This window comes from Helicoverpa armigera, chromosome 1, assembly GCF_030705265.1.
Source record: "Helicoverpa armigera isolate CAAS_96S chromosome 1, ASM3070526v1, whole genome shotgun sequence".
In the NCBI taxonomy this organism is placed as follows: domain Eukaryota; kingdom Metazoa; phylum Arthropoda; class Insecta; order Lepidoptera; family Noctuidae; genus Helicoverpa; species Helicoverpa armigera.
In genome coordinates this window covers 12,408,339-12,425,430 of record NC_087120.1, presented here as the reverse complement: position 1 = coordinate 12,425,430, position 17,092 = coordinate 12,408,339, and the positions used below count along the sequence as shown (strand labels likewise).

The 17,092-nt window shown below is 36.3% G+C and overlaps 2 protein-coding genes across 7 annotated transcripts in view; one reads left to right on the top strand and one right to left on the bottom strand.

Annotated features, from left to right (window-relative positions):
- The window catches only part of LOC110376623 (dual specificity calcium/calmodulin-dependent 3',5'-cyclic nucleotide phosphodiesterase 1A), a 98,848-nt gene that overhangs the window by 16,553 nt on the left and 65,203 nt on the right, over positions 1-17,092 (top strand). The window lies entirely within an intron of this gene.
- On the bottom strand, positions 1,521-5,112 carry LOC110376624 (L-threonine ammonia-lyase). The gene is made up of 9 exons (XM_021335178.3): positions 4,881-5,112; positions 4,678-4,791; positions 4,229-4,299; positions 3,593-3,880; positions 3,148-3,310; positions 2,919-3,074; positions 2,620-2,756; positions 2,268-2,493; positions 1,521-1,748 (listed from the first exon to the last, which is right to left on the bottom strand). The coding sequence occupies exons 1-9, from the start codon at positions 4,896-4,898 to the stop codon at positions 1,587-1,589; spliced, it is 1,335 nt and encodes a 444-aa protein (XP_021190853.2). The 5' UTR covers positions 4,899-5,112; the 3' UTR covers positions 1,521-1,586.

The following is a 17,092-nucleotide window of genomic DNA, read 5'->3' as shown; positions in this document are numbered from 1 at the left end:
AGGAAAATCCTTCTTGAAACTGTTAAGGTACTGGCGGTCAGCGGGTACCTGCATGTAAACCCATTGTAACTAATTAGGTTTTGTTAATGAAGACCGCTTGAAAATTTGTGCATTATTTATTTTATATTATCGCCAGAGACAGGGACGGAAGCGTCAAATGTTATAAAATTATTCTTTCAACATACCATCGATTAAAAACTAACTTACAGGTAACCTAATGAATATATGATATAGTCAATAGAGTTTAATTACTCGCTCCATAGATCACACCTTCGTTCGCCGTAAACGGTCGCCGCTGTGACCTAGTATTTAAAACCATTTGAGGCGACGTACCTACTTACTTTGTAAAATCCGCTATATTTACTAACTAATCGCTTATTGCTCGGAGTATGACCTCGTCCTATAAATTATAGTTTTATCTTTTACTTACCTTATAAGGTCAACCACTTAGGTTCATATTGCTTGGTAAGGTGGCTAACATAAAACCAAGATAACTCATACCACCGGAAGAAATATTAATAACCAGCTAATCTGTTTATCGTGTCTTTTATCGATGATACAAGGTATTCAAATCAGTTTATTTTAAGTTATATCAACTGTTGCAAAAGTGTCTCTCTTGAAATAAAATAAACTGTATTTACTATTTACTTATTTCTAAGTAGAAAATAATTCACAACAATACATCGTACTTTGACGAGCCTATGTTGCCATCACGACTAACTATAGAAAACAAAGAACTCTGGGCTGGCTCATATTTGAATGTTAGGAAGATTTTCAGCATGAACGTGTGAAAGATGAACTAATGATTGTCTACCTACATAGAAGATGATAAGGGAATGAACGTTACTTGTTTACTACAGATAGAGAAGTGATAATGGAGAGTATGGAAGAAGACATAAACCGTCGACCCGTATGCAGAAGAACGTTGACATGACATAATACGGAACCCAAAATATATAAACATTCACATGGAATCTTAAAAGTGTGCACCGATTACGTATCAACTGGTTGATAACAATCGTTATCAATAACATTTATCGATACCCATCAGCCTTGCTTTACTAAGTCTATGAGCTGTTACACTTGTTACGATTTGACGAGATAGCGCCGTGTACAGATACCAATATAAAATGGTAGCGATTGATTAAATCTTGACCGTGTATTCGTGAACTAATTAGGTAATAAAGCAATTATTTTATTGTCAAATTTAGTACTATCAGTAGCAGTAATTATACTACGAGTATTAATATGCTGTTTAGCGTGTGGCTTTTAATTACTAGTATTTTACGAAAAAAAAAGTATAATCAGACATTTTTAAGTTTGATGAAAAATAACAGTCTATTTTTATAAAAGTCGTCAAATCGTATTTCTTGAATAAAGAAAACCTTAATTAGTGTAAACGCGACTTGAAACTGGCAACCATAATTCGTTCATTGAAGAAATTGTTATTTCTTCAATCACACAGAGCTCATGTTTTTACGATCTAGTTGTTAGTACGAAAATAAATAAAACAAACCTTCGTGAAATCATAAGCGTAATATTGCTATGATATGACACTTAATAGTAAATTGATTTACGGCTAATTATTACTGCATGCATGCTGAGTTGTGGCAAGGTCCGCGTCCAGCGCCCCCTGATGCATCGGACCTCTCCATTTCTTGGAAGAAGTATTCTTTGTAGTGTTTTTTGATTGCCTCTACCAGTTCTTTTGTATGATCCCAACCTCTGGTTTCAACAATCACTTTCAACTGCAAAGTAGGAGTAATTCGAATAAGTTATTAAATTCTGTAAGCTAAACAGCTTTCTCTTGCCACCATAATGAAGTCAGATTGATCATCATAATCTGCCAACCTTTATCTTTTCCCAACTATGTTGGTGTCAGCTTCCAGTATAATCGAATGCAGCTGATTACATAGAGCGACTACCTGTCTGCCCCCTCAACCCAGTTACCTGGGCAACCCGATATCCCTTGATATGCCTGATTATCAGACTTTCTGGCTTCTAACTACCCGTAACGACTGCCAAAGATGTTCAATTGACAGCCGGGACCCAAAACTTTATCGTGTCTTCCCACAAAAACACAAAATAACTCGTCATGATAAGATAGTCACCCGTCCACGGACCGACCGAGCCAAACGATGTTTAGATTGGACTTAACTCTTATGAAGTCGGGTTCTATAGAAGATACAAAGTTAAAATATGCTGGTTTTTGCCCCACGGTTCGGGTAGCCGTCCGGAAAGAGCCAGTTTATTAAACTTGTACTTACTTGAACACTGAAAACATCTCCTTTGACCCAGGCTCGTTCAGGCACACAGTCCCGCATGGTGACGCCGAGGCTTGCAAGCATACTGCACAATTCGGCTAGGCCTCCGGGTCGGTCCGACACCGTCACCTTGAACTTCACTAGTCGCCCCTCCGCTGCCATACCTCGTTCCAGCGCACGCGTAAGAGTTGTTGCATCAATGTTACCCCCAGAGCAGACTGCCACCACTCTGAAATTTTGAGTTTCATTAGTCTGTGTGGTGTAATCAAACACACGCCAGCACATAAAAGCTTTGAGAAGTTGGGTGTCGTTCTTTTTGGCGATGTTCATTTGCTATTAGTAAAGTAACACTTACGTTTTGCCTTTTAAGTGTGGGAACAAGCCGGCCATAATAGCTGCAATGCCCACGGCTGCGGCTCCCTCTATAACTACCTTTTCTTCTTCAATCACATGCATAATAGCTCGAGCCACCCAGTCCTCCCGGACTACAACCTAAAAATTATTAAGATTGCTCGTATTACAACTTTTTGACAGGATCGGTTAAAATATGTAATACCAGCTTTCGCCCTGGGTTCCACCCCTCGTCAAGAGAACTACTTTACGCGCATAAATATACTGATGTATAAGCTACATTACGAAGTTTGAACTAATTACCATTTTGTCGACAAACCCCCTCATGTTGTGGAACGTGTTGGCACCAACTTTGTTCACTGCTAGTCCATCGGCTATCGATGGTTCCAGTGGAATAGTGACGCGTTCATTCTTCTTAAGAGCCTCTACCATACTGTATGTTTTATCTGTTACCACACCCTGCAATGAGAGGTGTCCGATGAATAAGGGATTAGGCGACTAAAAGTACTTTGCACATTAAAGTGAAACTTACATAAACTTCGCAGTCGGGCTTTAGATGTTTTATAGCGATGGCTGTCCCAGCTAGCAGACTGCCTCCTCCGCATGGTACTAGAATGGCATCCACGTTAGGCACCTGTTCTATTACCTCTATACCAATGGTACCCTGACCTTCTATGACATTTGGATGATCGTAGCTGCAAAATAATACGGTGTCAAAGTCGAGTACCTACAATATGAAGTCACCATATCAAACTATGTCCATCAGAATTAATATAAGGTATTTGATAGACAAATAAAAGCAGTGCCCCACGGTTTCGCCCGCACTCTCGCTAACCTGCATAAATATCTCCGTACTGCAATCGAGTCATACAATGAGCGTTTTCGCAAAATACCAAGCTTCGGGAGCTGGATCTAGCAGCGTCATTTGTGCGTTTATTAGATATCCTAAAGTGCATAGTTCAGGAAAGGTGACTTACCCGTTAATGTACATCATTTTCTTCTCCTTCGCCATTGTCATGGCATAATGTTTAGCCTCAGCCATACTAGCGCCATGTAACACTATCTTTCCTCCAGATCTTTCGGCCTTATTTATTTTGGTGATCGGGGCATGTATAGGCATGACGACCATGCTAGGTATGCCCATCTGAGCGGAGTGATATGCGAGAGCCCCAGCATGGTTACCGGTGCTGGCTGCAGCTACACCATATTTTTTTTGTTCTTCGTTTAGTAATAATAACGTGTTTCTCACTCCGCGTTCTTTAAAGCTATAACACATACATATGAAATATCTTTATACACTTGAATGATGCCAGGGAAGAATTCTCAACTGAGACAGTATTTTGATAAATACACATCCAAAAAAGACCAAAAACGTCCTCACAAGTCTGCAGAGAATTCTCGAGTACAGATTGAGCTCCTGGTCTTATTTTTATTATTTTGATAAAAAATGTTTATTGGGATTTGATTACAAGGGGAATACCGCTATTTTTGCAGGCAACCAGAACCTTTCTATGACTTTGCTGTTGACGGTGCCCATCCGCATAGACTCAGAGGAGTCTCAGTATATAATTTATCAAACCATAGGAATATTATAAATCATTAAAATATATTACCATCCCGTGGCCTGAAGGAATTCCTCTTTCAGATATAATTCCATTCCAAGTCTTTTCGACATATGAGCTCTCTGTATGAAAAATTGAGAAATTGTTAAAATTTATGCCAAAAATAGTCAATACAGGCAAATCTAAATCAGGGTGTATACTTAAATTTCTTCAGTCAACAAAATTACTATTTTTATTATTCAATGTAAACGGTATGATTCGGTATGATCGATGCTGCTAACCATCGGGGTGCTAGCTGGCCATGAGATTTTTTTAAAAAAAGTTTATTACATCTATCGAACAATTACAAACTAATAAGGCAATTAAACAAAAGCTTTTTTATTTGGCGGTAATGTCCAAGGCGGTTTAAGCATCTTAGGTATTCGCGGTGAATGTAAAACAGAGACGGCGCATTGAGAATCTACTTTTGGTCACACTGGAAGTCAGATAAAAATACTTACCATACATGGTGTTTTAACAATCTGGCCTTCAATACGACGTGACGCAGCTAATATATCGTCATATTTGATTATACGTGGATTATCTGGATCACACCACTCGTCGTATTCGGGATCCTAAGTGACAGGATTAAAAATATTCACGTCAAAATCTGGATGTAAAGTTTTGCAATTGGAATGCAAAATAAACTGAAAAAAATACTAACGTCCTTTGGATTTGTCATGGCGCTGAAGATGGTATAAAACTGTTAATGTGGAGGCTATTAGTTAATTAGTATTTTGGGTGTTATGACTCATTTTTTTAATGTATACATTTTTGATTCTAAAAGTTTGTCATTTTTGTAGAAATGGCTATAGAAATTATTAAATTTTGAAAAGCACATCGAAATCCGACATTACGCTTGACGGGTTAAGATTTTCAGTCGGAAAAAATACGGCTTGACAGCCATAAAGAATAGTGCTGTCAGATATGGAAACTCAATCATCCATCATTGAAAAGAAGGTTTTAATACTTAAACTTTTTTTTTGTTTGTATCTTGTTAGTCTACGAGGTTTTTGTAAAGGAGGTTTTTTAGTATACTAGTGTTATTAATGTTACTTTTGACCAAAATTAACTGCTGTATTGTACTGCAGCAGCGAACTTTTAATGGAAATGACTATAATGCAACAACGGTGTTCACGTTTGCAACCCAAAATCGAACATTGTATTCAATTTCTATCATAAAACTTTTTGGAGGCAATGATGACCAAATGTCTTTGATGATTACCAATGTCACTACAGCCTTGACAGAACGCTATTTGTCAAAGATGAAAATGTTGTCAGACTGTGTATGCATCAAAATTAATATTCACCCGCACCGTCGACCGGGATCGTGCCCAAAAGGTTGGCTGCATTCGAACTTTTGATACCTACACTCTGATCTTTGTTAAATGTTTTGGTTACGTTACTTAAACATTGCTATACTTCCCTAGCAAACTCGACACCTAAAGCCTGGTTCCCACGGTGCGTGATTCTGCGGATCCTCACGCACCTCAGCCGACGCTCACGGACGGCAACGCACACGGACAGGGCTCTTCCAACGGTGCGTGTCGGTGCGTGTCGGTCTGTGCAGATCTTTTATAACTTCATTTCAAAATGCAAAGTGAAAGAGAACGTGTCGTCGCTGCAGCAGCGGCTGTGATATTAATTAACAAGTACCAAATTATGCGATCTACGAGTAGTAAAAGTAAAAAGAAACCACGGCGCTGGTGGATATCAGCATACAACAAAAGTCGTTTAACGACTTAATATGTCTATATACACTTACATTAACATTTGAATTAGATATATTATATCTAATTTTATTTATTTTGTGTTTTGTCACACATGGCAGTGGGATCACGGTAGAAAATTAACGAATGACATAAAATCCCTGTCCGCACCTTTGAAGTTACCGCCTCGCGACGGATACCGGCGCACCGCTGCAGACGTTGCAAACGACCACGCACGAGGCCATTCCCACGGTGCGTCGTGCGTGCTGGTCGGCGTCCGTCGGCGTGCGTCCGCGAAAACACGCACCGTGGGAAGCCGGTGTAAGCCCCATGGATCTTCACAGCCAAACGGTTCAAACATATAATTTTGAAACAATCGGAATCTAATTTCCCATTATGATGGTTTACATATTTACGCCTGAGATTTTCGCAGCTACTTCAGCTGCAAGAGCGCAGTTCTCCGTACTGTCAGGTTCACGCGTTATTACAAAATACTTAAACCTGATTTAAATCTATATACCTATTATTGTAGCTATGGGTATAATTGTTGCCGTCGGTCTCGTTGTCGTTGTGATTGTCGTCGAGTATCAGATTTATTTGAGGAATAGCTAAAGATATGTCAGATGGTAATTAGTTGAGCTTCTACTGAACTTCATCACTTCTGCACACCAAACACTTCCCAATAAATCAGTATGGTGCAGTTATTAAGTTCCTTCATAGTTTTGCAAACATGAACCAGCTTTATGTACTTTACTCTGTACACCTGCTAATAAATGGTACTTATAATAGTGTCATCAAAACGTTGCTTGTTTGTTGGCTACTCGACAAAGAGTGTCCTCTGAAATTTATTATTAATCGAACAAAACGGTGAAAATTGTGTGAGCTAATTTTATCGACGGGGCTTAATAATACTTGAATACTCCTTACCTAAGTACACACAATCTAGACCCAAAGTAAACATAGATTATTAATAGCCTAGTTCATGACATACTCCAGACTTTCCACGTACGGGTTCCCACCTTCATTTTTCATTAAACCTTTAAGTGTAATTAATTTTATCAAGTATATCTCAATATTGGTTAAAGCAATTGTGGTTGGATAAACAAATTCAAAATCGGACACCACATACTGCAGCACTCGTTTTGGTCCTTCATAATATCTATCTAACAATGCGAATAAATTGATCTCTGCAAACCGTGTCTAGACTCAAACTAACAAAGTCGACGTAAACGACCGTAAACTTCATTTAATATACCACCACAGAAAGTTAACAATGGCTTTATTAGAATCACACTAATATTATAAAGGCGTTAGTTTGTGTGTGTCTCTCTCCTTCTTCACGTGCAAAATGCTGAAACCAGTTAACTTAAATTAGCATTAGAATAAAGGGTACTTTTAATCAAGATATAAATATAAACTGGAAGTAGTTTATTCCCATGGATGAAACCATTACCTAGTGGAAGTTAAGAGTTTTTATAAGTTTTGTTATCAATTTCACTGACATGGGGTTGATGAAGTGACGTCGCAGTGTCACGCATTGCCCTATAGATTAGACAGCTAATATAGCCTATTACTTGCTAGACTGATAACAGGCTAAGCTGATATAATAGATCAATTACTATTTAATTGACCGCTGCGCTGTTTAAGCTCCATTAGTTACTAACAGCGCTTTCACACTAGCGGTTTTTTCGTGCTATAACGATGGGATCGCACGGGCGAATTAAATATCGCGCGAATTTTTTCTAATCGGAATGTGTCGCGTGTCTACGCGTGAAATATCCGCCAGTGAAGCGAGAAAGCACTGTAAGCTATCTGTGTGTGCTTTCTTCGAGTGACCGTTGTGCCATATTCATATGACCTTACTGTTCTCAAAAAAGCTTTCTAGCGGTGAAATCTAGTAGTTTTTGTTGTGTTTATTATTTACTAGCCGTTTTCCCGCGGTTTCACCCGCGTCCCGTGGGAACTACTGCCCGCGCCGGGATAAAATATAGCCTATGTTACTCGCAGATAATATAGCTTTCCAATGGTGAAAGAATATTTAAAATTGGTCCAGTAGTTTTTTAGTTTATCCATTACAACCAAACAAACAAAGTTTTCCTCTTTATAATACTAGTATAGACAAACTAAAAAGATAGCAAAGCTTTGCTGTTCATAATATTAATGTTACCGTAGATGTAGAAGCAACTTGACATATTCTTTGTCGAATATCTCAGGTTGGTAACTGGAATAGGAAAAGGTTTATTTTAGATTTAATACCAGGAAACGAACGTTGAAGGCGAAACCGGCGCGTGACTCTCCAAAGCTAGATTTTAATTCAACTTCGGTTTAGTATAAGGTCATGACCTCAAGATGTTAATGGTCTGGAAAAGGGAAAATCTTACATCTGTACTGACGTCTTATATTTCTCACGTTTGATCCGCGTCTAAATTCTAAATCTGTTTCTTCTAAACTGTAAAGTGAGTGTCCGGTACATCAAGATAATGTTAAGAATTGTCCCACTAATAACTGGGTTATGTTAAAAGTGTGATAAGATATAAAAGATAAGGAATATATCTACATACGATATAAATGCATCGCAAGTCTGAGCTAGAGTCATCTTTGAGTTTAATTACTTATTTGTAATTAAATGTTATAAAATAGGAGTCTTTATTTTTATAAAAGGTTGTTTGACAATAGGGCTACTACCAATTAGGATATCATACGAAAGGGCCCAATGTGCACATTGCAAACTGTAGTTTATTATGTTTTCTGCCGCATACCTACAACATACATAGAAATATATGATTTCGTAACTATAAATACGTTTGGATCCCTTGGCTGGCGAATCATACGCTCACTTTCCCATGTTTTTTTTACTTCTTAGTAGGAAATAAATTATGTCAATCACTGTCCATAATTCTAATATTTAAAATTTTTGAGTTTGCATAACTCTAATATTATTTAACCTACCTGTGGTTCCACAGTGTCTTGTTGTACCTGTCTCGTTGTTCAAGTGGTCGTTAGCGAGACCGCGCACTCGCTCTCAGATACATTGCCGAGTCTGGCTGAAATCGCATCGTGGGTTTTTACAATTTTCAAATACAGCCCGGAGCCTGGCAGTTTTCAAAACCCCCGTAGGAATACACGTTAAGCCGTCGCCGCGTCGTTCCCAGTTTTCTGTTTCGAAGCAGTTGTTACAATTGCATGCCAAACTGTTGTGGATTTTTAAACACTTGGGCTTGTGGCAAAAGGATTAAATAACCAGCCGACACTATAACAGTACTTTTAACGAAAAACTTAATTAATTGTTATCTTCCGAAATAATATAACTGAAAGCACTGCAAAACAAAGCAATCCAGAATCTGAAGTATTTTAATTTTAAATCCATCAAAAAGTCTTCCAACGTTTCAAGTTAAATTCGAACCACTTTAACTGGATTAAAATCTTGCTGAAGTGGTATTCATAATTTGTTGATACTTTAAAACTACTGCAAAAGTTGAGGATCAAGCCATTATAACTGGTGTCCGTAAGTCAAATAAACTTAGTTGGCGCTTAAAATAATCTGCCGTTGGGATCAGGGCGAGTTGATTTATTTCACCAATATTGCAGCTGGAGATCTAATAACACTCCTTTTATTAAATCAACTGAACATTCAGAAGACATTCCCAGCCTTCCGGATCTTTAATTGAGACGCAAATGAAAATACTTCGTGCTCTTTTAGTAGTTTTTGTAAGGAATACTTGATCAACCTACTGTTGAAAAACCGAGTCGAGTTATACCTATGTTTACAGTGACTAAATGAGTGAAAATGCTGATTTGAAGTTCTGAAAATTTTCGAGGAGAACTCTACTCTTTCTGAAAATACACGATGACGTAGTTTTCCTTTTCAATTTTACATTGAGCCAATTTCTAGGTAAGTAGGTACATAAGTAAACAAATAAGCATACTCTGTGTGCTCGCTTAGTAATAGAAAGATTAATATTTAGTCAATCTACTTAATTGATATTTCGCCAATCAAACAGTAGTGATAATAATATCAGCCAATTAATGGGATTATTATTTGAGTGTTCGCCGGAGAGAGTTAGAATTGGTTACTCCGTACCCAAGTAGCAAAATGTAGCCCTGTAATTATCCTAGGAGCACGTATTTTTTAATCCTATAGAAATCCTGTAAACGATAATATAGCCGCATTTGGGCGCAGTTTATTGGACTATTTCGCCCTATAGTCGCTTTGTTATAATCCGGTAAAGTGCTATTTGATTTTATAATTACCTTATCAAGTGCTTTAACAAAACATATTTGACCTATAAAAATCCGGTAAATGCATCCAAAAAGAGCGATTGGTCCTTTTATGATCTGGCGCGTGCCGCTACTAGAGTAATTGGTCCTACAGTGATCAGCGTAATATCATTAGCAGATTCATTCAGTCGATCATTCGTTCTTTTTTCGTTAATTCATTGTACTGTGCTTGTGCATGATATTGAATCCTCTTTTATTTTCAAAATATAAGTAAAGTCACATTATAATAAGGTTTGTCATTATGTAACATTTGTCGTGTGCCTGTTTCGTAAAGAGTGCCTACAACACTTGCGAAAATAATTTTATTGATTAAATGTTAGACGATAATAAACATATCTTCATACGCCTTCAAAATTTAACATTTTCATTATTTGTTAATTCAGTAATAAATTAATAAATACCTGTCCTACATAGGGCGCCATTACATTGCATTTATCAGAACCTTTATATGACTTTTTAATCTAAGTTAAGACGCTTACATGACATACCTACGCCACCATATTTAAGTTTCAAGGTTCCTTACTTATAAAAGTCAGAGGCTATGCTAGCTTGCTGCTAAGAATCCGTTAAGGGTCACGACTAAGATAAAATTGTTCTATAATATCTTTACCTCTAGCAGCTTTATCTGTGGCATTTATAGGAAGTGCATGTCTTATAGAAGAATGAAACAAGACGTTAACAAGATAAAACAATCTTACTAAATGCGATTATCGGATCAAAAGTCACACTTTGCTAATAACTTTTATAACTTGCATTTATAAGACTGATCCTGACTGACTGCTCTAGTAAGAGTCGTGTAAAATAATGCTATTGACATTTATAAAACTAAACTATACGGTCGAAAGTACTTGTAGTGCAAATCATCTTAAAAGATGCTTTAGCAGGATCAGTGGCCTAAGTTAATGCATCTACTAGATTTCTATAAGGCGTGTAATCTTATTAGTCAATTGCTATAGGAGAATTTTGCTAGTTGGGTAGTCATGGCTTGGATTCCGAAGTATTTAAGAGGAAACATAATTCTCAAAAAATCTTTGAAAAAAGTCTTGCTGTCGCTCGGGCGTCCGGCCGGTCAAGTGGGGCGTCAACTACTTTTACTCAAACGGAAAAAATAAACGTTTTCCTAAAAATAAATTTCCAAAAATGGAAGAGAGGGCGAGAGGCGAATTGTGCAGTTAAATCAAGTCACTGATTGCGACTTATAAAGTGATGTTTTGTTTCAAAATGTATTTTTAGATATATCTGGAATGTGTCAGTAAGTAAAGAATTCTCGATATAAACACGAACAGATTATGATTCATACTTACACAAAAAATATCTACAGTTACTGTCGCGACAAAATAATTGTAACTGGGCGGGCAGCGATCGGTGTATTTTATCTTATGACGAGTTTTACGACACACACTATGCGATGGCATTCGCAAATATTATGTGCAATTATTCGGTTGCGATTGACCAAGGCCGGTGTATCTTGTCGACCCTGAAGGATTAGCTGCGTAGTAGACGATTTCGTCCCTAAAAGTCAAGTCAACTTATGTTTTAGTTCGGGCTTTCCAATCGGTTATGGTTTAACCGCTTGTGTGTCACTAATTATAGAACAATAGAAAATCAATTGTATCTCTCGTATATCTGCGTTCCGACATACAGCCGGTTGATGAAAGATTTTTTTTTAATACTGGTAGTGACAAACGCACATGCTAGCATACACGTGTAAATCTTACACGTACTTGCCAGTACACGCGTTATTACATTAAAATTCAGGAACACATTTATTAGAGTAACATGTGACCAGAACGTAGAAATAAACATAAAGACGTAGGCGATTTAATGAAAAATGTTTGAGGAACTATTTTAGTACACACATTCGCGACACGGCGGATGATACGACCCGACAGCGTCGGTACGACATCTATAATGCTATTCCGCAGAAAATATGATATTTTTCATCATTAACATTTATTTTTAACGTTGAAATAATCCTTGACTGGAGTATAGACTCTCAATTCGTTTTCGTCTGATCGACCTCAAAGATCTGTAGCTTCGGATTCAGCACTCGAACTCAAATATGAAACCTGTAAGATGAGCGCAAGAAGCGTACTAGTTGATCGTTTATTGCTTGAATTTAGATTCGAGATGCCTGCGTGGTACCTTTGTTTATTATAGTCGATATCTTGATATGTAAAAGCGCGATTATACTAAAGGAAATCTCATTGTACACCCGCCTGTTTAATATCTTTTGTGGGAACAAGTAAATAATGTTTTGTATTTGCTAAGGTATACGTAGACAATTTGGATGGCGTAGTAGTTCTTATCGGGAATTAAAAAGAAAACAGCTAGTGCCAGATAAATTCTTAGCTTTATTTAAAACTCCCCGAAAAGTGGAAGCTCGAACTCCACCAAAGAAATGCAGAAGTTGTTTTAAACAATGAGTCGAATTTTTTATCCAAGCAAGTCTCTGCCAACTCAGTTCCCGAAGCGGAAAAACTCTGTTTAAAAACTACTCCGGTCCGCTTTAGTGGAGTCTGGGCCTAAACGCTAACTTAGCCACTCTTATTAAACTCAGTCGTCCTTGTTATTTAAGCAAGCTGCGTTGCTCATTTTTTTCAAGACATCTAAAAGTAATTTGCAATATCTCTTGTGTAAAAGGAGCTCGGACTGTAGCCGACGGAGTTCAGTTAAAGTAACGTAGCCTTCACCGAGTTTATTACGAATAGGAAACTTAAACGTTATTTCTTGATACTTTTATTTATTTTTCAAGCTTTAGTTACTGAAATTTTGACTATGTTATTTCTTTTATTTCACTTCCTGGCCACAGGCCCAGCTTCTGAATACGGTGCCCCGCATTACACTAAAAGTAGTAAAACTTTTGTTTTTCTGCTTAACGTTTTGAAAGTATCTTCTGGAAAGAATTTTCGTGCTAGAAATGCCATAGTGGCAAGTAGATGAAACAAAAATGCTTATAGCTATATGTAGCTTATAAGATAAGTAACAATGTGGGGGTAACTTTATTTTATTTTATTGGCTGCTAGTATCCTCTTTTCTTTTTAAATATTCCCAGTGGAATTAAAAAAAAAAGAACTATCGGCCAGTTCTTAACTTGACGTTAAAATAACACGGTCCGTAAGATTCTAACTTCTGTTTTCGTATTAGTAATGCTACAATGATATCTTGAGTCTGTTTTTTAGATTTGTTACATGAATACAATCTCATAATACTAATACGCAACGTGATGACGTCGGTGTACCGAAAGCATTAAAACAGGAACAGTGTATGACGCATATATGTTTGTGACAAATCTGTACTAGGTCAGCCCAGACATGTATAACGCATTGTTAGGCTATTGCTTTGTATTTTAGTTTGAACACTTAATAATCTACAGCTCTTACTTGTAAGAGTAAAACAGCTTAGTAATTTAGACATACATACTAGCTTCTCTAAGGGATGTGTGACTACCTTATATTCAATAAAACTATCTTGAATGTTTACAATCAGCAGCACACTCTTGATTGCCCCAATTAAGTCGTAATATACAAATCAAATGACAGTAGGATTCTTACATATGTGTGTGTGTGTGTGTGTGTGTGTGTGTGTGTGTGTGTGATAAGCATCTCCGTAAGCTCTCTCGCTCTCAAAGGTAGCACGTACAACGAATGCATTTCAATATTTATTACTCCAGGGCTTAGATGAGAAACGCCTGGCGTTCCAATGACTGCATACTCATTAACCTCAGCTCAGGGTTTCTAATTTAAAAAATGTGTCTATTTGCGACACCTTTTAGTGTTTGAATAAACGCAAAGTTATAATATATTATGCGCCATTTTAGTAAAATAATTATGGACCTATTTTTAAAAAATGTGTTAATAAATACATTTTTTCTACTCAATTAATACGAAGTTTGAATAACGTCTGCAAATTGATGTGTGATTTCTACGCCACTAAGATCAACGTCTAATTAAATTTACGCTTGAAAAGTGCCTAGATTTTTTTGGTACTAAGACAACAAGTATAATAAGTCAAGTTATGTGTAGGTAGTATTTACAACAAAATATAACTATTCATATTTAACCGCTGTGTTTCCACCAATAGGTGCAGGCATTTTCAGCGCAGCATGTTTCATTTCAAATGTGTTCATTACATTCATACAATGGCTCATGTCCAAAATATTGAATTATAAATATGGCAAGCTATTGATAAAGGCTTTAATTCATAATCGGGTTATTCTTAAAATAACTAATTAAAAAAATATTGTACCAAATTACTTAAACGCCCACACCACAATTAATACGATTTATTTTAATCTACTTAAAAAAAAACTACAGAAAAGCATTTAATGAATAATATAAAATTGGTGCTCTTTGTTATAATGTAAATATTTATGTGCGTGAGATACTAATTCCGAGCATATAATTATACCTATTTCGGAGATTCATTTTTCTTTATATAAATTAGATAAGTAAAAGCTAAGATCCTTACATAACTTGAGGTGATTTGAGGGAAACTGCAGCAAAGCTAATTAAACATTTCTCGTTGCGAAATGTCGTAGCAATTCAGACGCTTTCACATTTTTACTCGGAATTAAACTGAAGATCTAGTTTGATGCTGCAGTAAAAACATGAATTACACTGGAACTTTGTAAGGGAATAAAATATATTACAGTAATAAGTCGGGAAATCTAACATTTTGAATAAGTATTGCTTCAGTAGCTTACTGTCTCTCAGTCCCTTTTGGTAGCGTTCTTTGCAAAGCATTTCTGGGACTAGACTTCAAAGAAAACACGGTGTATAAATTAAATTACACGATACAAAAAACTACTTTTTAAGATCTTTTTTTTGACGGTACTCCGACTTGAAAGTTTAACACCTCCAGTGCTATTTTTTTAATAGCTGTTTGTGATGTAGTTCTATTTTTTGTCTTTTTTTTCTTGAATAAATGCTAGTAATGAAAGTCAAGTACATATTTTGCGTTGAACGAGCAACTTGTTCTGTTAGGGAAGTGAACACCACAACCAATTCAAAGCGAGTAATAAAAATAGAGAACTAGAAAACTTCCATTTTTATTCTCCGATATTGAATTGATACAATATGGAGGGAAAGCCTTGGCTCCGGTTTTCATTTTTGTTAAACGTTTTTCGTCAATCTAGCTAGTGCTCCGTTATACCTATTGCCATTGTGATTTTGAGCAAGTAGTAGTATTTGAGTTTCGGTGTATTTGTAACTCCTAAAATTCTAGTTCTACATGGTATATCCCTACACTATTCCCTGATCATAATATTCTACCAAACCCTACTAATACTCATACCCTATTACATTCTACGAAAATAATAATTCAAAGAAAAATTGAAAAACACCTCTGGGACAGGCGTTGTCACTGACATTTCAGTATCTTGAAATGCGTCATACAAGCTTACGAAAGCTTATACTTATAAAGTAAATAAAAACATTGTTTCAATTACGGCTACCAAAAAATTGAAGATTAAGTTATTTTTAAGCCTAAACGATTATCTTTTAATTGATTAATAAGCTTAAACCCGTGTCTGCTTACGTAAATAGAACAAAAAACAACTACAAAAACAAGATAAATACGCTTATAGAACCTTATAAATAGCGTTATTACATTATAAAACAGTTTCTCTGTATTATTATGATAAAGATACGGATCGAAAACATTTTCACTTCACACGTTTGGTAATAACGTTTATTAATTATGTGGTGTAGGTGCGTGAAATTACCAAATTACCCCGTGTATCTATCGGTGGCCACTTTTAATCACATAATATGACGTGATTTCAGATTTCATCATACAAAATCCTGTAGGTAAATTACAGGTGCAGAGCCTGGTTTCTATAGAAATTACACCTACATTGTTTTGAAAGGGTATTGATGCACGAAATATGATTAGTCCCGCGTATTTTCAGTTTCTAGGAAATATGCCACCAGTGTAGACACACTTGCATATCAATGAAGTAACATATACATATGTGATTTAATATTTAGTGTAGTTTAATATTTCATTTATGCAACTGTATAAGCTTTATGGACAAAGTTTGTTCTTGCCATTAGTTTCAGAAGATTTGAATATTGAAATTACTTAACGAAGTCTTGTCAAGGAGAATACATCAGGTGGGACACAAGTAAAACAGAGTGCTTAAAATTGCATACAAAACTGCAATACCTATAGCTACAGGAAGAAATGTTTCGTGCCATCTGAGGCCGGGCAGTACATTATCACAATTTCTGACAGAATAACAATTCTTATGAAAAAAAACTTATTAAATTCAATTTCTCGCTAAAACTGACTGGCTTTTTCCAATTTATTACATAGGTACTTTTAATCTAGTATAAAAGCTATGCAGCTTAAACATGAAAGACTAGCGGCCACAATAAAATTAATAAAATATAGTGCAGTGAATCCTCTCTAGTTTCGTTTCATAGTATTACTGGTCCTGTCAAAGTATTACTCTTCCAGATTGAAAGAAGCTTTACTAGTTCATACGCTTCGATATAATAGTATACTTTTGAAATAAGTAAGAGGATAAAGGGAAGCAGCTTACGCCTTCGTTCATTATTTTAAACAGTCTGTTATATGCATAGGTACCGACCTGAGATCGGCGTATGTATAGAACTTTAACACCGGATAGTTGTGTTTTATTAGCAAGACGTAATGTAAAAATGTCAATTTAAAAATGTTAATGTCGATTTATTATTTCTCGTTTGCCATCATTTTAAAATGTTATAATATTTGAATGATTAAAAATGAGATGTTACACAAAGGGGTTTCTAATATGACATTGTGATCACAAGACAATTCAGGAGATAACCTCCTACATACAAGCCTTAAATGTTTACTTATTTACGGTACCAGTAGTATTCAGTAAAACATTTTTTACTTTTGT

Coding starts and splice junctions, on each gene's coding strand:
- LOC110376624 (XM_021335178.3), bottom strand. Junction 4,300..4,677: donor TTGTTAAAACACCATGTATG/GTAAGTATTTTT, acceptor TTTTTCATACAG/AGAGCTCATATGTCGAAAAG. Junction 3,075..3,147: donor AGCCCGACTGCGAAGTTTAT/GTAAGTTTCACT, acceptor CTCTCATTGCAG/GGTGTGGTAACAGATAAAAC.